Source organism: Colletes latitarsis, chromosome 4 (assembly GCF_051014445.1).
Source record: "Colletes latitarsis isolate SP2378_abdomen chromosome 4, iyColLati1, whole genome shotgun sequence".
NCBI classification, from domain to species: domain Eukaryota; kingdom Metazoa; phylum Arthropoda; class Insecta; order Hymenoptera; family Colletidae; genus Colletes; species Colletes latitarsis.
Window position 1 is genome coordinate 43,082,661 of NC_135137.1, and position 16,050 is coordinate 43,098,710.

General features: G+C 36.1%; 4 protein-coding genes across 7 annotated transcripts; 1 reads left to right on the forward strand and 3 right to left on the reverse strand.

The window, feature by feature from the left end:
- Window positions 1-1,281: 1,281 nt before the first annotated feature.
- Window positions 1,282-2,447, reverse strand: Roc1a (Regulator of cullins 1a). 2 transcript variants are annotated; one of them, XM_076763598.1, is made up of 5 exons: window positions 2,342-2,447; window positions 2,187-2,214; window positions 1,951-2,072; window positions 1,772-1,857; window positions 1,282-1,653 (listed from the first exon to the last, which is right to left on the reverse strand). In XM_076763598.1, exons 1-5 carry the CDS (start codon window positions 2,432-2,434, stop codon window positions 1,641-1,643), a joined length of 342 nt encoding a protein of 113 aa, XP_076619713.1. In that variant the 5' UTR covers window positions 2,435-2,447; the 3' UTR covers window positions 1,282-1,640. The 2 variants fall into 2 exon arrangements, with proteins under 2 accessions (XP_076619713.1, XP_076619712.1); XM_076763597.1 differs by having other exon boundaries at window positions 1,282-1,701.
- Window positions 2,448-2,817: 370 nt separating this feature from the next.
- On the forward strand, window positions 2,818-3,703 carry Lsn (vacuolar-sorting protein SNF8). Its single transcript, XM_076763596.1, has one exon. The coding sequence runs from the start codon at window positions 2,818-2,820 to the stop codon at window positions 3,571-3,573; it is 756 nt and encodes a 251-aa protein (XP_076619711.1). The 3' UTR covers window positions 3,574-3,703.
- On the reverse strand, window positions 3,638-6,962 carry LOC143341058 (uncharacterized). 3 transcript variants are annotated; one of them, XM_076763593.1, is made up of 8 exons: window positions 6,882-6,962; window positions 6,264-6,483; window positions 6,111-6,186; window positions 5,561-6,041; window positions 4,512-5,496; window positions 4,323-4,451; window positions 3,829-3,990; window positions 3,638-3,764 (listed from the first exon to the last, which is right to left on the reverse strand). In XM_076763593.1, the coding sequence occupies exons 2-8, from the start codon at window positions 6,299-6,301 to the stop codon at window positions 3,737-3,739; spliced, it is 1,899 nt and encodes a 632-aa protein (XP_076619708.1). In that variant the 5' UTR covers window positions 6,302-6,483; window positions 6,882-6,962; the 3' UTR covers window positions 3,638-3,736. The 3 variants fall into 3 exon arrangements, with proteins under 3 accessions (XP_076619708.1, XP_076619709.1, XP_076619710.1); XM_076763594.1 differs by lacking the exon at window positions 6,882-6,962 and having other exon boundaries at window positions 6,264-6,549; XM_076763595.1 differs by lacking the exon at window positions 6,882-6,962 and having other exon boundaries at window positions 5,561-6,062; window positions 6,264-6,276.
- A 5,918-nt stretch (window positions 6,963-12,880) lies between these two features.
- Window positions 12,881-15,313, reverse strand: LOC143341257 (RIB43A-like with coiled-coils protein 2). Its single transcript, XM_076764057.1, has 7 exons — window positions 15,150-15,313; window positions 14,841-14,981; window positions 14,575-14,735; window positions 14,263-14,503; window positions 13,357-13,584; window positions 13,104-13,210; window positions 12,881-13,022 (listed from the first exon to the last, which is right to left on the reverse strand). Exons 1-7 carry the CDS (start codon window positions 15,270-15,272, stop codon window positions 12,881-12,883), a joined length of 1,143 nt encoding a protein of 380 aa, XP_076620172.1. The 5' UTR covers window positions 15,273-15,313.
- Between the last annotated feature and the right edge of the window lie 737 nt (window positions 15,314-16,050).

A 16,050-nucleotide genomic window follows, 5' to 3' on the forward strand; every position in this document is an offset into this window, starting at 1 on the left:
TACCAACGAAGCGAAATTCGAGTTCGGGACTGAACGTGCAATTGAAAATTGTTGAAGAACCTTCCGAGCGGACAGTATTATCGGCGTCGTTTGTTTATTGCGATTTATTTGAAACCTGAAACCGTATGCAGAAAAATTAAAGTTTAAATAAATCCCATTTCCCTCGGAAGTATCAGACCGTGTTTACTTTTACACAAAGAAGAGTTTAATAAAAATGGGAATGTGGATGGTACATATGAAGAAAAGTCAGAGGCCAGAATGGCTGGCTAATGCTCCCCCCTTGCAGGTACGCGTGAATGTCGCTTGCTCGTCGAGGATGTAATTTTCGCTGTATGCCCGGATTAGAAGCCGCGTTCTACCGCTTGATAAGTATTGGCCGTCGTGCCTCTTGAATACGCTGGAACTGAAAAAGAGATTCCGAGATGATTTCAGAGCGATCGATTGGCCTCGACGGTGACGTCACAGGTCGCGGCGAAGTACGACCGTAATGTCTAGTTGGTAATCCACGTACCCATAATAGCGTCGATTAATGATAAGAGCGTGAGAGTAAGATAACCGTGCAGGCCAGTGCAACGTAAAAGCTATTATTATGAGAAGCTGTCGCTGCTACTTCGATGGAAGCAACTTCACTAAAAATTTGTTTTAAACAGTGGTTAGAATCTTACTGCACGAACATCAAATGCATCAAGTACATCAAGAAGCAAGTTCCAAAAATACGAGTTATCAAAACTTAACACTTTCTAGATCATGTCTCTGTTAGACGCTAAGGAAATTCGTCGTTACTAGTGTCGCCGTCGATATACTCAATTATGTCAAATCTGGCCACACTGGATCTAGCCATTAAGAAGCCAATATCGATTATCGATACTCGTATGTCTGTATCTGTAAAAATCGTATAACTTTCACAATTGATTTTTTTTGTAAATTTTGTTAGGTTACTGCATGTGTTACATTACGTAGTTTCGACAAAATCAATGTCTATTTGAAAAATACAAATTATTGCTGAAGAGTAAGTTAGGCGAAATCACCGTTCCTAGAAACGAGGACTAAACTTTTGCCGGACGGTATTTCTTAAAATCAGGTAAGCGGATTATTGGGAGATTTGGTAAAAAAAATTCGCGGAAAAATGCATCAACCTAAGATACTCTTTCTCCTCCTCTTCAATCTCAAATATAAAAGATTTTGTTCGATAATACGTGTGCAGTTTTGGTTAATAGATTATTAGTAACTAAATAGACCTATATTAAAAGTGGGTAACATTATACAAGGTTAAGTAAGAAATTGTTGTATTTCTTACAGTTTTTTCTTTATTCAAGTACTTAAGACTATAAGTTACATTGTGGCATAATGCATAACCGACAGAATAAGAAAGTTTCGGTAACTCGTATTTTTAGGATTTACTTCTCCATCTTAAAACATGTAGCACTTGATGCTCGTGCAGTAACATTCTAAACACTGAAACAAATTTTTAGTTCTTTATTTTCATTTTTATAGAGCTTCTAAAACGCTCATAGGTATATCACTGATTTTCTGCACCCATGTAACAACAAACCGTTTATTGTTGTTAACACATAATTAAACTTGTGTTGGCTTTGACATTCTTGAGGGTTCCGATGCTTGTGGTAGCTGAATACATTTTGCTAATGTCCGTATCTAAATAACACACGATAAAAGAATTTGCTAGATTCTTTTGTGCTTTTTCTATAAATGCACAAACAATAGTCAAAAACTTTAATAAGCCTGCTATGTATTGTTGTATGTTTTTACTCACTTCTGAAACTCCCACTCCCGATTGTCCAATGGACAAACTTGTCGAGTCTTCAACCAACGTGAGATGCAATGGAAATGGAATGCATGCTATGCGAAAAAAAATGATTAAAATATTAAAATAAAAGTGTTAAAACATATTGTTATTCCAATTGATACTAAATGTGTATCTAAAATATGTACATTGCATACACCCCAAGCTACAGTACATTCCTCGCTAGTGGCAGATGCTTGATTTGCTTGACATTCTATACATAAATCCATTATATGATTTCGGCATATAGCGCAGTTGTCTACCACGATATCTGTAAAAACAATTAAGTGTACGATTAACGATGAATATCATAAATGAAGATCTACCGTAACTATATTGTAATTAGTAGGAATCCATCAAGATAATAAAATTTTTAAGCACATACCCCATGCCCAAAGTGCAACAGCGTTCCACTAAAACGAACACAAGTCATGTGTTTAACAAAGCAATAAGGTTAGGATTCAGTAATCACACTACTAAAATGTATAATATTTATACATATTTTGTGAAACATGGTATTCGCTGGTCATTTTGTCTCACCTTTTTGACCTCGAAACGTTTTTTCTCTCCTTTACTGCTACTAGAAGTTGGTAAATCGTTTTCTTCATCGTCAATATCCATTGCTGACGCCATGTTTAGACTTTGATATTAGTGGCCAACTGACACCTCGTGTAAAACATTCAAAATACGACGCACCATTCATCGAATTACAGTACTCATTTCCGTAATTATTAAACATTTGTTATGTACGATAAAGTACTATACTATTTTAGAATTGGATGTTTAATTTTATAATTAAGAAATAGTTGTACATCAAAATGTCGATAGTGAAAATGTGTATTATGTCGATGTCTCGATACTAGGTTGTATTTTCGGAAAAGAAACTAATTACATACTGGAAGGAACATGACAGTTATCTTAATTGCTTGAAAGCTGGATAAAATAATTTCGATTTTACATTGATAAACGATTTTTAATTGTATACTTGTAATCCGAAACGTACCATAAATTACACGATGAGGCGAAAAGCAGGCGTTGGCGCAATTCAAAAACAAAAACTGGAGCAAGAAAAATATAAGGATAAAGGAACAGAGATTCAAGAAAACCAATTTGAGCAAATGACAAAACAAATGGAAACTTTTCGTGTCAATCTAGAGGAATTTGCAACAAAGCATAAAAATGAAATTAAAAAGAATGCACGATTTCGACGACAGTTTACCGAAATGTGTGCATCCATCGGCGTAGACCCTTTAGCTTCTGGAAAAGGCTTTTGGTCGGTCCTTGGCATAGGAGACTTTTACTATGAACTTGCTGTGCAGATTGTTGAAGTTTGCATGGCTACAAATTATAAAACTGGTGGCTTGATATCATTGGATGAACTTAGAACAAGATTGATTCAAGCCAGAGGTCGTAGAAAAGAACATCAAGAAATAACAAATGAAGATTTATTAGCTGCAGCTAAGAAATTACGAATCTTTGGAAGTGGATTTTCAGTTGTCTCAATTGGAAGGGGTAAATACTTGGTACAGTCTGTTCCAGGCGAACTAAGCATGGATCATACTGCTGTATTGCAACAAACTAGTTTATCTGGTAATGCATATGTTTCAAAATCTATGCTCTGCAAAGATTTACGATGGGAATTAGATCGTGCTCAAAAAGCCTTGGATCACATGGTAAAAGAAGGACTGGCATGGTTAGATGAACAAGGTGAAAATGAAATATTATATTGGTTTCCAAGTTTATTTACAGCGTGTATTATATCCAAAGAGTAAGCAGAATATTGAATACAACATCAATAGATAGGTAATGTTTAAAAAAAAAGACGGAAAATGTATCTGTAGTGAAAAATGTATTTTTAATGTGAATAAATTTACATACTCTTATAATATGTACACAATCAGATATCCAGTGTAAAATTTGTTCAGATAAATATTGTCACCTTATTTCATTTGCTTCATTAAATCTAAAACAACACATTTAGTCGTTTTAGAATGTAGTATCATTATAAAAATACATCAAACACGTACCTTTGTATGTCCTGCAATGTATGTTGCGCCATTTGCTGCTTGCAAGTTAACAATTCTGTGCTTAATTCATGATTTTCCTTTTGTAGTGTACTTAATTTACATTTAAGTTCTTTAGTTTTTCTTTGAAATTTAGCCGTCAATAATTTTGTCTCGTCTCTCCATCTAAAATAAAATTCAACACACAAGGTGATTCTTCTGTCAGGCGACTTGAACGTCGTCATCTAAGCACCGCAGCGATAATCCCGTATGCGTTTACAGTCGTAACTCGACGAAGAGTTCTCTGTTTATTCTGTTTCTTTCTTCAAATAGTCGTTTCCGTTTTAGTAGTTGTCAACAATGATCGATTGATAAAGCAATAGCGATATGTATCGATCTTTACATCGAGCGACGACTGTACATGCACGAAATTATCGTCGTGATGTTTAGGATTCCTTTTAAGCCTTCTGGCGGAAGAAATCAAGTTATCTAGATATGTATGTATAACATATTCATACTTTTTACTTAATTTCTGATGAACTTGAACGTGATAGATTAATTCTTTCGTTTTTTTGTCAAATTTTTCTTGTAATTTATTCATATGATCCGAAAAAACCATTTGGCAGCAATGACACTTATTTTCTACCCTGGAATAGAAATATTACGTGTAGGAAAGTTAGAAATATTATAAAGCTTCGTTCGCTTACGTTATATCCAAAGTACGCTTCTGCTTTATATCGGACATATACGGATTTGTTTCGTCGACCAAAGCATTTTGTAATTTAGATTCTTTTGTACAGTTTGTTTTCTGAAGATTAACTTCCAATTCATGAATTTTATTTTCAAGAGAATGCCTTTCATTATCTCTTTTTTGTATTTCATAGTCAAAATCGCTTTTCAGTGACTTTAATTGCAATACGAGATTTTCTTTAACGCCTAATGTTTTAGTCAATTGACTTTCTAAATCTGAATATTGCTTTGTTATGTCTTTGTTTTCACGATCCGCTTTTTTTATTTGATTTTCTATACTGTGTTGTTCCAATTTTTGTAACTTATCGTTCGAAGTAACTAGCCCGCCTTCGAGAGTAGTAATTTTTTCTTTCAGTTGTTTAATTTCTATATCATACCTATTCTTAGCTATCGTTTCATCATACACCTGTAACTGAAGTTCTAAGCGTTTTATTTTTTGCTCGTAATCCAATATTTTTACGTCGCAGTCTTTACGTATTTTACACAATGCCTCTTCTGCAAATTTCAATTCTCTTTGAGTTTTTTCTATCGATACTGTCTTTTCTCGTAATTCTATTTTAAGCTCTTTAATTTCTGTTAAATATTTATTTGTACTTAATTCAATTTCTTCTTGCGTTTTTTTATTTAATTCTCGTATCTTTGCATCATATTCATTTGCTATTAGCGATAACCGATGTTCCACTCTGGCCTTTTCTTCCAAAACAAGTACTTCACGATGAAGTACTAAATCCTTTTCCTTAACTGCAGATTCTATTAATTCAATGGCTTCTGCCATTTTATTCTTGGTTTCCTTATCCTTTTCCATTATATTGTCAGCATATCTCTTAACTTCGTTCAATTTTTTTTCCAAATCCAATTTCGTTTGTACTATTTTATTAGTCTCTGCTTTAGTGTAAGCCAATTCTTTTTTCAGTGTCTCTATCATCACCTGGTTATTCCTATCTTTTAAAACATAACAATAATGTTCCCACTTTATTACAAAACATTACAAATATGTGTTACTGACCTTTATCTTGAGCATCTTTTTGTAAACTTTCAAACTTCTCCAAAAGTTCATTCTTTTCTTTACTTAAATTTTCAACTTTTTCTTTACTTTTTTGATACAGCATTTGTTGTTTAACAAAATTATTTTTGGTCTGCAAAAGCTTTTCCTCCAACATTTTAATAGCTTCAGAATAACTCTCCTTAATAGCATTTGCATGTTCCTGATAAAATTGTGTACTTTTCTCGTCTGTACGAAGCCTTTTTAATTCTTCTTCTAAGGAACTTACTGTATTCAATGAAATATGCCACAATTGCTGAACCGAATCTTTTTCGGTTTCCAATAGTGCAATACACTCTTGTAAATTTGCTATTTCTTTCTTATACGTATCTTGGCTATTGCATTCTTCCATACGAATTCGATTAAAAGATTCATGTATATTATTAATTTTGGGGCTTTCATTTTGCAGAATTTCTAATTCGGTTCGTATATTATTTTGTTCTACCTAAAGATTGTAAAACACAGCCTTTAGAAGCATGTATAGCGTGCAGTTAATTTTATTAAAAAAATATACCTTGCATAATTCCAAGTCCCGTTTGAGATCCTCCACGATCGCTTGATGTTCTTCGAGTATTATATCTCGTTCAGTGCTGTCGATAAAAGAAAGTTTATCGAATAATTGTCGTAAAGATGTTGTAAACACAAATTGTATAACCTCAAAACTAACCCTTGTTTCAAAGCATTATCCTGTTCTGTATCGAGCATTTTATCGCTACAAGAATTTATACTTTACAATATTATCTCAATCGAGAGACCATTGTGATAAATATATGGTTCGTTTAATTTATGTTTGCGACATAATTTAAACGATTCGTCATTCACGTTCTTCACGTAAACATCAACAATTCTTTCATTATCAACAGGCATGTATGGACGTATGTAGATTACTATGAATAATACAATTTCAGTATTCAGTAGTATATTTAAAGCATTACAATAAAATAAAATATTATAAATTCGTGCGTTCATCTGTAAAATTTGTCTATTCTTACAAAATATGAAAGCTACAAAAAACGATGGTACAATATCGACTGAAAATTACTTATAGAGTATACGATTGAATATACGGTATTGATTGAAAGTTAGATCGAAAGTTAGTATACATATGCATGTACACATTATTAATGCTTATGAACCGCCATTATCGATCGAGAATTTAATCTTTAAGAAATATCGAAAGACGGATGTTTCGCATAGTGACAAGAGTAAAACGTGACATTAACCATTAAGTGATTAAATGTTAGCCTGGAATCTTTATTGCATGTCGTTTACTATTGTTTTCTACCTAGAGTAACCTTGACCACACGGTATCATCAAAATTATTCATGATTCAGGGTTTAATCGTGCCTTCGAAAGTCGAGAGATGACCCCTTCCCCACTCCTCGCTCAATTGGCTACAGGTGACGACAGATGGTGCGGGGGGGGGGGGGGCACTACGGGGTCGTCATTCGTTCGGTGAAAGTAAACGTGTTCGGACCTGTTTAGACCTGTCTGGAGTCTGGTATATAATAAGGTACGTACATACTCTTACCCTAACGATATCTAGACACTTCTAATCTCTACGATTACTCTCCGTCACTCTCTGTCGGTGCCTTTATTTAATATCAGTACATTTTGACTACAAATTTAATCGATAACGTGAAAATAGTTGAATCGGTTTCGCGCCTTTTCATCGATATCGATAACTAACCTCAATTATCATTATATCTCTCTAAATTACAATTTCTTACAGCATGTTTCGAATTTAATCGTTGTTTAATTGCGATGTATGTGCAAGTATCTTTATTTAATGAATTTGATCGTAATTTGTATTTTATTTCTGTTACTGCCTCTAATTCCAAGTCGACTTCAAGGAAGGACGCCAGGATGATTGGAAATATCGAGTTGAAGGAATTTGGCGCGGATTACATATTGGTAAAATCTAACCCTACATTACAAGTAACGTATACATTCGGGTTTATACATTCTTATTTTTTGATCAAGTTATTGTTTGTTGTAAGTACGACGTATAATTGTATAATAGGCCTGGGTTAGGATTGAAAAGGAAAAGATTTAATCGAACTTTTTCCTATTTCGATTCGTGACGCGTACGTGATTTCGATCGTGTGATTATTTAAAATGGCGTCGTTAAATTAGAACAATGTGTATTTTCCTATATTTTGATCGCGATTACATATTTCCGGATATCGAATAACTAATTAATTGTTCGCAAATCTGTCTTTATAAATTATTGCATTGCATTTGTATACAGTTCTATGTGTAAGCGTAGAATAACGTAGTAAATGTGAAATTAGAATGTACTAGTGAGACATCAGTAGGAAAGAAACTTTAATTTTGGAAAGTTTCAGAATATTTATAGAATTCGGGTAATATTTTACAATTCGGTATAATCAATGTGATCGTACTTACAACTCTAATAACAAAAAGCTATAATAATAATTTGAATTCTATTTATGAACAATATTTTAACATTGAAATTTATATTTGTTGAAAATTTTCATTACACGATGTCTTTGTAGTTTTAAAACGATAACAGTATTTCCATCGAGAAACCAAGCAGGGAACCACGGACGTGTTTATTTGTTACTTCTTGTGGCCCTTATCACCTTTTCTTCCAGGAATTTTCAGGGCCGAGCGCAATGCGGCCAGTAAATGCAGTGTTTACGTTGTTTAGAGTTTCGTGTTTTTTCAAAGCACAGCTGCTTTTTGTAGATTATCGTTCGGATTTTAGGGACACGCGAAAGTAGAGTCAGTGTTTATTGCGCATACATATGTAAATATCTTTCAGAGCATCGGGGTTCATTTTTCTTTATGAGTCGCGATTGTAGAATCATTTGTTCGCCGATGTTGATTTTCGATTGCGTAAATTAACTAACATTAGTCTTTCACATATATTAGAATTTTTCTTTTGAGAATTAAATTCATTCGTTATCGGTATTAGAATCAGTGCATCACTGAAGAGGAATTTTAAGCGATTCTCCACGAGAGAAAAATGTAAGTATCGCTCAATTTTGAATATCTTGAAATTTTTATATGAAATTAAAACTTTCTATAATTTTAACAAGAAATTATAATTGTTTTCTTCTCCTTTACAGTTTCTTAGCCTCATCTCCGAATCGATGACTTCTACAGGACCAGGCAGACAACTTTGTCGGTGATTCACCCTGGGCAGCAGCATCATCCTGGACGCGTGGCACAGGTATTCTCCATCGCAGTCAACGATCGGGTGAGTCGCATGTGATTTTTATTCCTCCGGTCCCCATGTCGTAGGACGAAAGATCCGAATCGACATGAGTGATTGGTTGTATACGTGCTTTATTTGGCAAGTGAATTGACCGCAAGTATTTTTATACCTGCGAGTAGTAACACATATTGTTTTATCTTACGTAGGATATTTTATTTAGAGTCTTCTTGTACATCGCGATTTTTAATATAAATATCATAGTATGATAAATCATTTTTGATACGAATATTTACTATTGAAAGTATATTATAGAGTCACGCTTGTAATACGTTTTACTTATAATTACATTCATTTTAGAATGAATATCGATATGGTCTTTTACATCGTTTTATAATTAATTTGATTTTTAATGAGTAAGTCTTTTCTTACTTATTAAAAAATATGATTCGATTAATATGCAAGAAGATATTTCGGGACGGATAGATTCTAGAATCAAAGCAACATACATTATGTACTATTTTTACGTTTTAAAAATATGCTTTGACGACTGAATCGTCCGAGGGTTACATATTTTTATCAATTTGGTTAGATATTTTATCTTAGATTTTCAAAGTAATTTATTTTATCTCAAAGTCATGATTAGTGTCATTTCTCTTTATAATGAAATTTTCAGTAGTAGAATTCTCTTAGAGAAATACATTTTTTAAATACCAATTTCACATATTAAAATGAAACAAGAAAATCTAGTCCGTTATAGATCGTTATTTAGATTCTAACCATTTTTTCTAGGCAGGATTTTCAGGTTATTTTTCCGTGTTAATTGCCAAATCTCACTCAAGTGCCCAGGTGCTACTTGCATGAGTGAAGGCAATGGGCACGATGACTTAGTTTATAATAATTACCAATCATACATGTATGCGATTGATATTGGCTAGTGTATCGTGCGCGACGTAATTCTTACATGTGTGTGTTTGTGGTTAGGATGTGGATTTGCGTCGTTTAAAAATTCATTATACTTTGCAAAGACAATTTTATTTCAATTTATAGATATTTTTTCCATATTGATATATTGAACAATAGATTGAACAGTTATATATGAATTATATTAAAAATATATAATACAATAGTATTCGTAAAATAGTATATTTTATCAAGCATTTTATTAGACGAAAATAACGTAATGTATATGTATATACATATAATATAGTAAGTACGCAAAGATCACTAGCCTTTGTCAGTCGATTTCAGGGTCTGGTATACATATGTATACGTATCTTAGAGTGTGAATGTTTGCAATGTTCGGGTGTCGGAGGAACCCCGGGGTTTCCTCCCTAGTTTAGGCCGCGCCCGAACATTTTGTATGAGAACCGTGGAGTGTGTGTGTTGAGAGAATGCATTTTGGAATTTTTTAAATATAGCGTTAGGTAGGTAGGTAGCTTACTTTCTGGTGTGTGTGCGTGTTAGATCTAAGTAGGTAGGGTCAGGTCAGGACTGTCCACTTTAGTAACTCGGGTAGGCGCGTTTTCGCGTGGCAGTCCTGTACCTGTAGTTCGATTTCGGGAGTTGAAAAGTTAGACATTCCAAACGGTCTCTACCGTTTGTTTTGTTGTTATACATACATATATGTACTTTCGATTCTTGAAGTCGCTCTTCGTGTTCGTGGTCGTGGCTAGGCCCCTTTCGAAACGCTCGTACCCCTCGAGATTCACCACGTGCGCTCTTCCAACAATTCGTGCATTGTTGGAAGACTACGTATTGCACAAAATCTCGAGCCCAGTCTTACGTAAGTTTCAGGTATCGGCAGGACCGCCGAAGAAAGAAGAGTTACGAAGAGGCCCTGACAAATTGTCGCAAGAATGGGCAGCAACAAATGGCTCTTCATCTTCATTTTCGGATGAAGATGAAGAGTCATTCTCTGTTACTACTTTTGTCAATGCGCTTGCCAGTAGTTGTAGTATACTATACATATCTGTAGTTTTACAGATCCAGAGTTGGGCATATATCGTGGTTTGCATTAGCGTTGCGAATCATGAACGATCGCGTTGCTAGTATTTTAACTTCACGGTGATTAGATTTAGAGTTGCGGTCATTTTTCGCGTTTGCTTTACAAGTTAGTGTCGCAAACAAGAACTGATCACGGTTTGCTATTAGCGTTGCGAGACATGAATGATACTCGCGTTGTTTGTCTAGATAATTCTGCAAATTAGTTTTGCAGTTGCATTTAGAGTTGCGTACTATGAGAATTTTTCGCGATTTCTTTCAGAGTAGCATCGCGAATAAGAATCGATCACGGTTTGCGTTAGAGTTGCGAAATATTAATCGCGTTGCAAATAGTACGAACGAATCGCGATTATATTTCAGGCGCTTTGCATTAGTGTTGCGACATATACATATAAAATGGCCAAACACCTAGAACCTAGAAATAATTTTTTTAGAACGATTTGAAATTTTTTTTTTTCACCAAGAAATTTAGGCACCACCCCCTGGTCGATTTTTCTTAAAAAATCCTTTTTCATTTTTAGTAATTTTGTTTGACGCCCTACAGAAAAGTTGTCTAATACATTTTTGTAGGTGCCCATGAGCTCTACTTCAGAAAAAACTTTCATTGAAATATATTCACAATTGTAGAAGTTATGGCTGTTTGAAAATTGGACCATTTTTATGGGGTTTTTCTCATTTTGCGGGGTCAAGGACCAACTTTTCGAATATTTTTGCGATTTGTACATATTTTCCAGCAAAATACGCGTAGTTTGCTTTTTTAAACATTAAAATCGTCCAATCCGTTCAGAAGTTATGACGTTTTAAAGATTCGCATGAAAATTCGGGCAGACATTTCTGGCCAGAAATTAGATTTTCGGTAAGGAATTTTTTCTCGAAACTGAATAGGATTTCGGGGGTTTGTCTGTTGACCAAAAATGCTTGCAATTGATCCCTGCAACTAAAAATAATTTTTTCAAGACGATTCGAAAGTCTTTTTTTTTACCCAAAACTTTCAGTACTTACTCGAATTTTTTTCTCGAAAGTGGGTAGGATTTCGGAAGTATGTGTATTCACCAAAAATGATTGTAATTGACCCCCGCAACCGAAAATAATTTTTCCAGAACGATTTGAAATTTTTGAATTTAATTGTTAATAACGTGTAATGAATGACAGGGCAAGAATGAAAATCATATGTTCATCTGTGTTGTGAGCTGATTGAATAGGAATGAGTTGGAACACTTTGCTATGTGTTTGGTTGTGTGTGAATCTCGTTTTGGTCAGAATATTGAATTCATATTCGATCGTCTTTGTTCCTTGTCGTTGGCCTATATCCGGCAAAATCTTCTGAGAACCTCGCTGCTGCGTTGCTTGCCATCATCGTTGGTTGCTTTTTCGTTGATATTTCGTTATATATATATAGGTCGTTAGAAATGGAGGGTGGTTGGGATTCGGTTAGGGCGGGTCTCCATTCGTAGCAACCTCCACGTGGTGAGACCTGGGTAATATTATTTAGGGTTTAATTAATAATCGTATCACTCTTAGCTGGGTAATACAATTATGAATTAAAAACTAAGTAATATTAGCAAATTAGGCTGCGATTCGCGTTGCGTAGGTAATCACAAATATAGAGTTTCTTCGCTAGATTAGTTTTGATTCTCATAATTGGTACAAATACGTGGGACATGTTTCAGAATAGAAGGTGATTTGTCGCGTGCACAAACACGGCGTATTGAGTTTTTTTCCGATCTTGCGTCACGTAAAAATTTCCAATCATTCTAGAAAAATTATTTTCGGTTGCGGGGGTCAGTTACAATAATTTTTGGTGAATACACGTAATCCCGAAATACGTTTAAAAAATCATAATTTCTGGACGGTTTGAAGGACTTTAGCTTTTTAGAAAAGTACATTGAATGTAACGTTTACTCGTATTGTATGTCGTCTGTGTTATAAGATCCCAAACTTATCGATCATCAATAAATGGTTTTAATAGTAATTCATACAATTTTACAGAAATGTAAAACCGTAAAAAAATGACAAAATATACAATTTTCTTGTATCGTATATATTGATAATAGAAAAGATATTATTAATGTTGTTATGTGAAAAATCAAATTTTTATTTCATCGAGCATCTCTATTAAATTGTTCAAAAAAGGCGGCAGTTGGTTTGTTTTTGTAAAGAATTCTATTCAGATACTCCTGATGGGACTTGTGTTGTTCCGCGAGTTGTAAATTTTCTTCGGCTATCTTCTTCTTAATATCCCTGCAACAGAGCACAATATAGAACAATATCGGAAAGATTCAACTTACTTATTTCAACAAAATTCCAAGCATAAAATCTTACGCCCTCTTTCGATCAATTTCTCGCTGATGCTCGTTCGCGGTATGCGCGTGCGAATTCATCAGTCGGTCCCATTCTTCGTTCACTTGCTTCTCTTCTAATTTAATGTTCTAGAAAAGAAGCTTTCCTTGAGCATGTAAAATTCTTTCTCCCGTTTGCCGAGGCCTCTCACGGCCGCGACAAACGCTTGGCTTCGCTTCAACCTTTCACGGTAGGCCGTTAAAGCGTCTTCGAAACAACGTTTCACAACTTTTACCTCGATTTCTTTCATCTGACATGCTTGCGCATCCCTGAAAATCTTAAGCTCGTCCGCGGACATGCCCTTGTAGCGCGAGGCCAACGGCTTGTGCGGTCCACGAGTGCTGTCGGCCTGCTCTTTGGCTTCCATGAGGAAGTCCCCAGTCACGTGATTGTAGATTTCCGTTTTCTTGTCCTCCTCGTCTCGAAGGGCTTCGCAATGGCGGTGTCGTTCCTGTTCCTCTGCCTGTTTACGACGGGAGGGGGCAAGAGACCATGTGGTCATTCGATTAAATTTGCGCGGCCGACAAAGCGTGACACTTGGAAGGCAAAACGTCAAGGACGGGTGCGCATGGATTCAGGATGGGGAAGCAGCGCGACGATCGTTCGCCGTATTATTATCGAGAACCATACGTCGGTGACGTCACCGAGTTTGCTCATCGTTCATAGCAATCTCATAGCCAAAGCAAACAGTGCTCACCTTCGAGGAAGGTTTACATACATACATATATGCTCGTTGCAGCTCACGCTCGTGTAGAGTGTGTGCACTTTATTTTCATTAATCGCCGAGCAAAAAACATATCGAGAACGACGAGATCTCGGTGCTGTTAAACTCTGACATTTCACGGCTCGTTTTCGGTCGCGAGAGTTAACGAAAGAGGACCCTAAATCAATTAATGCGACGGAGTGTCGTCGAGCGTTAATTATCCGACTCTTGGCTTTCTCGTTGTCCGCGAACGTCGACGATCAACGAGAACAGGAATGACGATCGGATCTCCATCCGAGCGATAACATGATTCGCCTCTCTCTTTGTCTCGAGGAAAATAGAATCGTTGGATAATAAGATTCTTATCTGGTCCGCAGTTCCTGCCGCTTTGTTGTTTCTCGCTGTACCTACGAAGGACTAAACAGGAGAAAGCCTTACCAGGGCTCGATTGAATGTTGCGGTAGCTTCGTTCAACCTTCGACGGCATTCTCGCTCCATTCGATCTAACGTCATGGCACGCTTGTCCCTGGAGATGACGGCTTCCTGGTACGCTTTCTCGGCTTCCTGCCGATCTCTCTCCGCCATCGTACGTTCATCCTTTTGCTTTTCTATCCACCATCTCATTTGCTCTTTCTTCGCCTTTGAGCGTTCCTTCGAGTCGCCTTCCTCACCCTCGAATCTGCATAATGCGACGATTAAATACAGTATTTACATCGTCGACAGAAAGAAATTAGGAAAGACAATATTTACTTCTGTACAAAGCCCGATCCGAAACGTGAGGTGTCATCGTCGATTGTTACCGGACACTTTTTTAGAGTATTCGGATCGTATAGGTCGTAATCTCGTCGATCCTCCGTTCGCTGGTAGTGTCGTCGAAAATTTTCAATCTCAACGTTTCTCTGTCGCCTCTCCTATAAAGATCAAAGCTGGTAATATTAAATAACGCTGATTCCGTGTGGAACATGTCATCGCGATAGTTTCCCCTATTACTAATCGCGTAATTGACAGGTTTTTACCTCTTTTTGTTGTCTTTCGAGAAGCAAGGCAAGCTTACTGCTGCGAATCAAATTCTCGTCAAGCTCGGATTCTTTAGCCTGTTCCAGTTCGCGTTGCTGCTTCTTTTCCGCGACCTGTTTATCCAAGAATTCCTTGTCTATCTGCAAACGTTACGAGCAGAGATCGTTATGTCGGATTCCGAATGCAATAAAGTCGTTCTTTCGCGTGTCGAATACACGTTTCAAACGCAAGTCGGATCTATAATAAGTTGACGGGGCTCGGGGCTGTCCATCGTACAGGACGAAAAAAAAGCTGTGGTTGGTACTCACCCCGATTTTCCTGAATCGAGGATTGAATATACGTTGCTTTCTCTCTTCTTCTATCTGCCTTCGGCGTTGGATAGAAGCAGCGAGCTTCAGATCTTCCTTGGTGACAGTTTGGAACTTTAACATCGTGTTAGATTTCAACCGTAACTATGAGGATTGCTGGAAACAATAGTGATCGATGCACGAGGGAGCTTAGCCAAGAAGCCACGGAGATCGGGTGGAATTCGTTACCATGGTGCGTTTCATGTCAATAGATACCGTGCCGAATTGTATATTTCGAAATCTGTGTTGCAAGGCTTGTATTTTTTTCTCGTTAATTATCTCTGGTGTACTCGTGCACAAGGTGTGTCGTGCAATAAAAAAAAAACATATCTAAAGGGAAAAGTTAAATGTCTGGTAATATCGATTTTTCTATGCTATTGCTCAGACGTCGTAGAAAAATAGATATTATATACTACGCTGTTCAACTTTTCCTTGTATAGTTTTCTTCTATATTTTATCAAATTCTATATGTATACCTGTATATGTATAACTCGTCACCGTTGCGTGACGCACTCTGTGTAATTGGACTCACCGGTAACGCGATTTTTTCAGTAGATCCTATTATATCCCTCGCTGTAATAATTCTATATCGTATGCGACTTTAGAAAACTTTTTTTAACACGATCCACTGCACCTTATCGACAAACATCTGTGGAAGTCACAGCAAGAACAATGTGTGTCTTTTTTATTGAGTCGAAGCAAACAAGTCGCTGTTTCCGATTCAGGTATTGCTTGCTTGTTCGATCGACTCGAATCTTTCTTAAATTTCTGATTTTTTAATTACGACGATGTCGGTCTTTGTTTGACACATATACGACCATCGATTATTCAGCGAGTCAGGACATTTGCACGACGGAGTCAC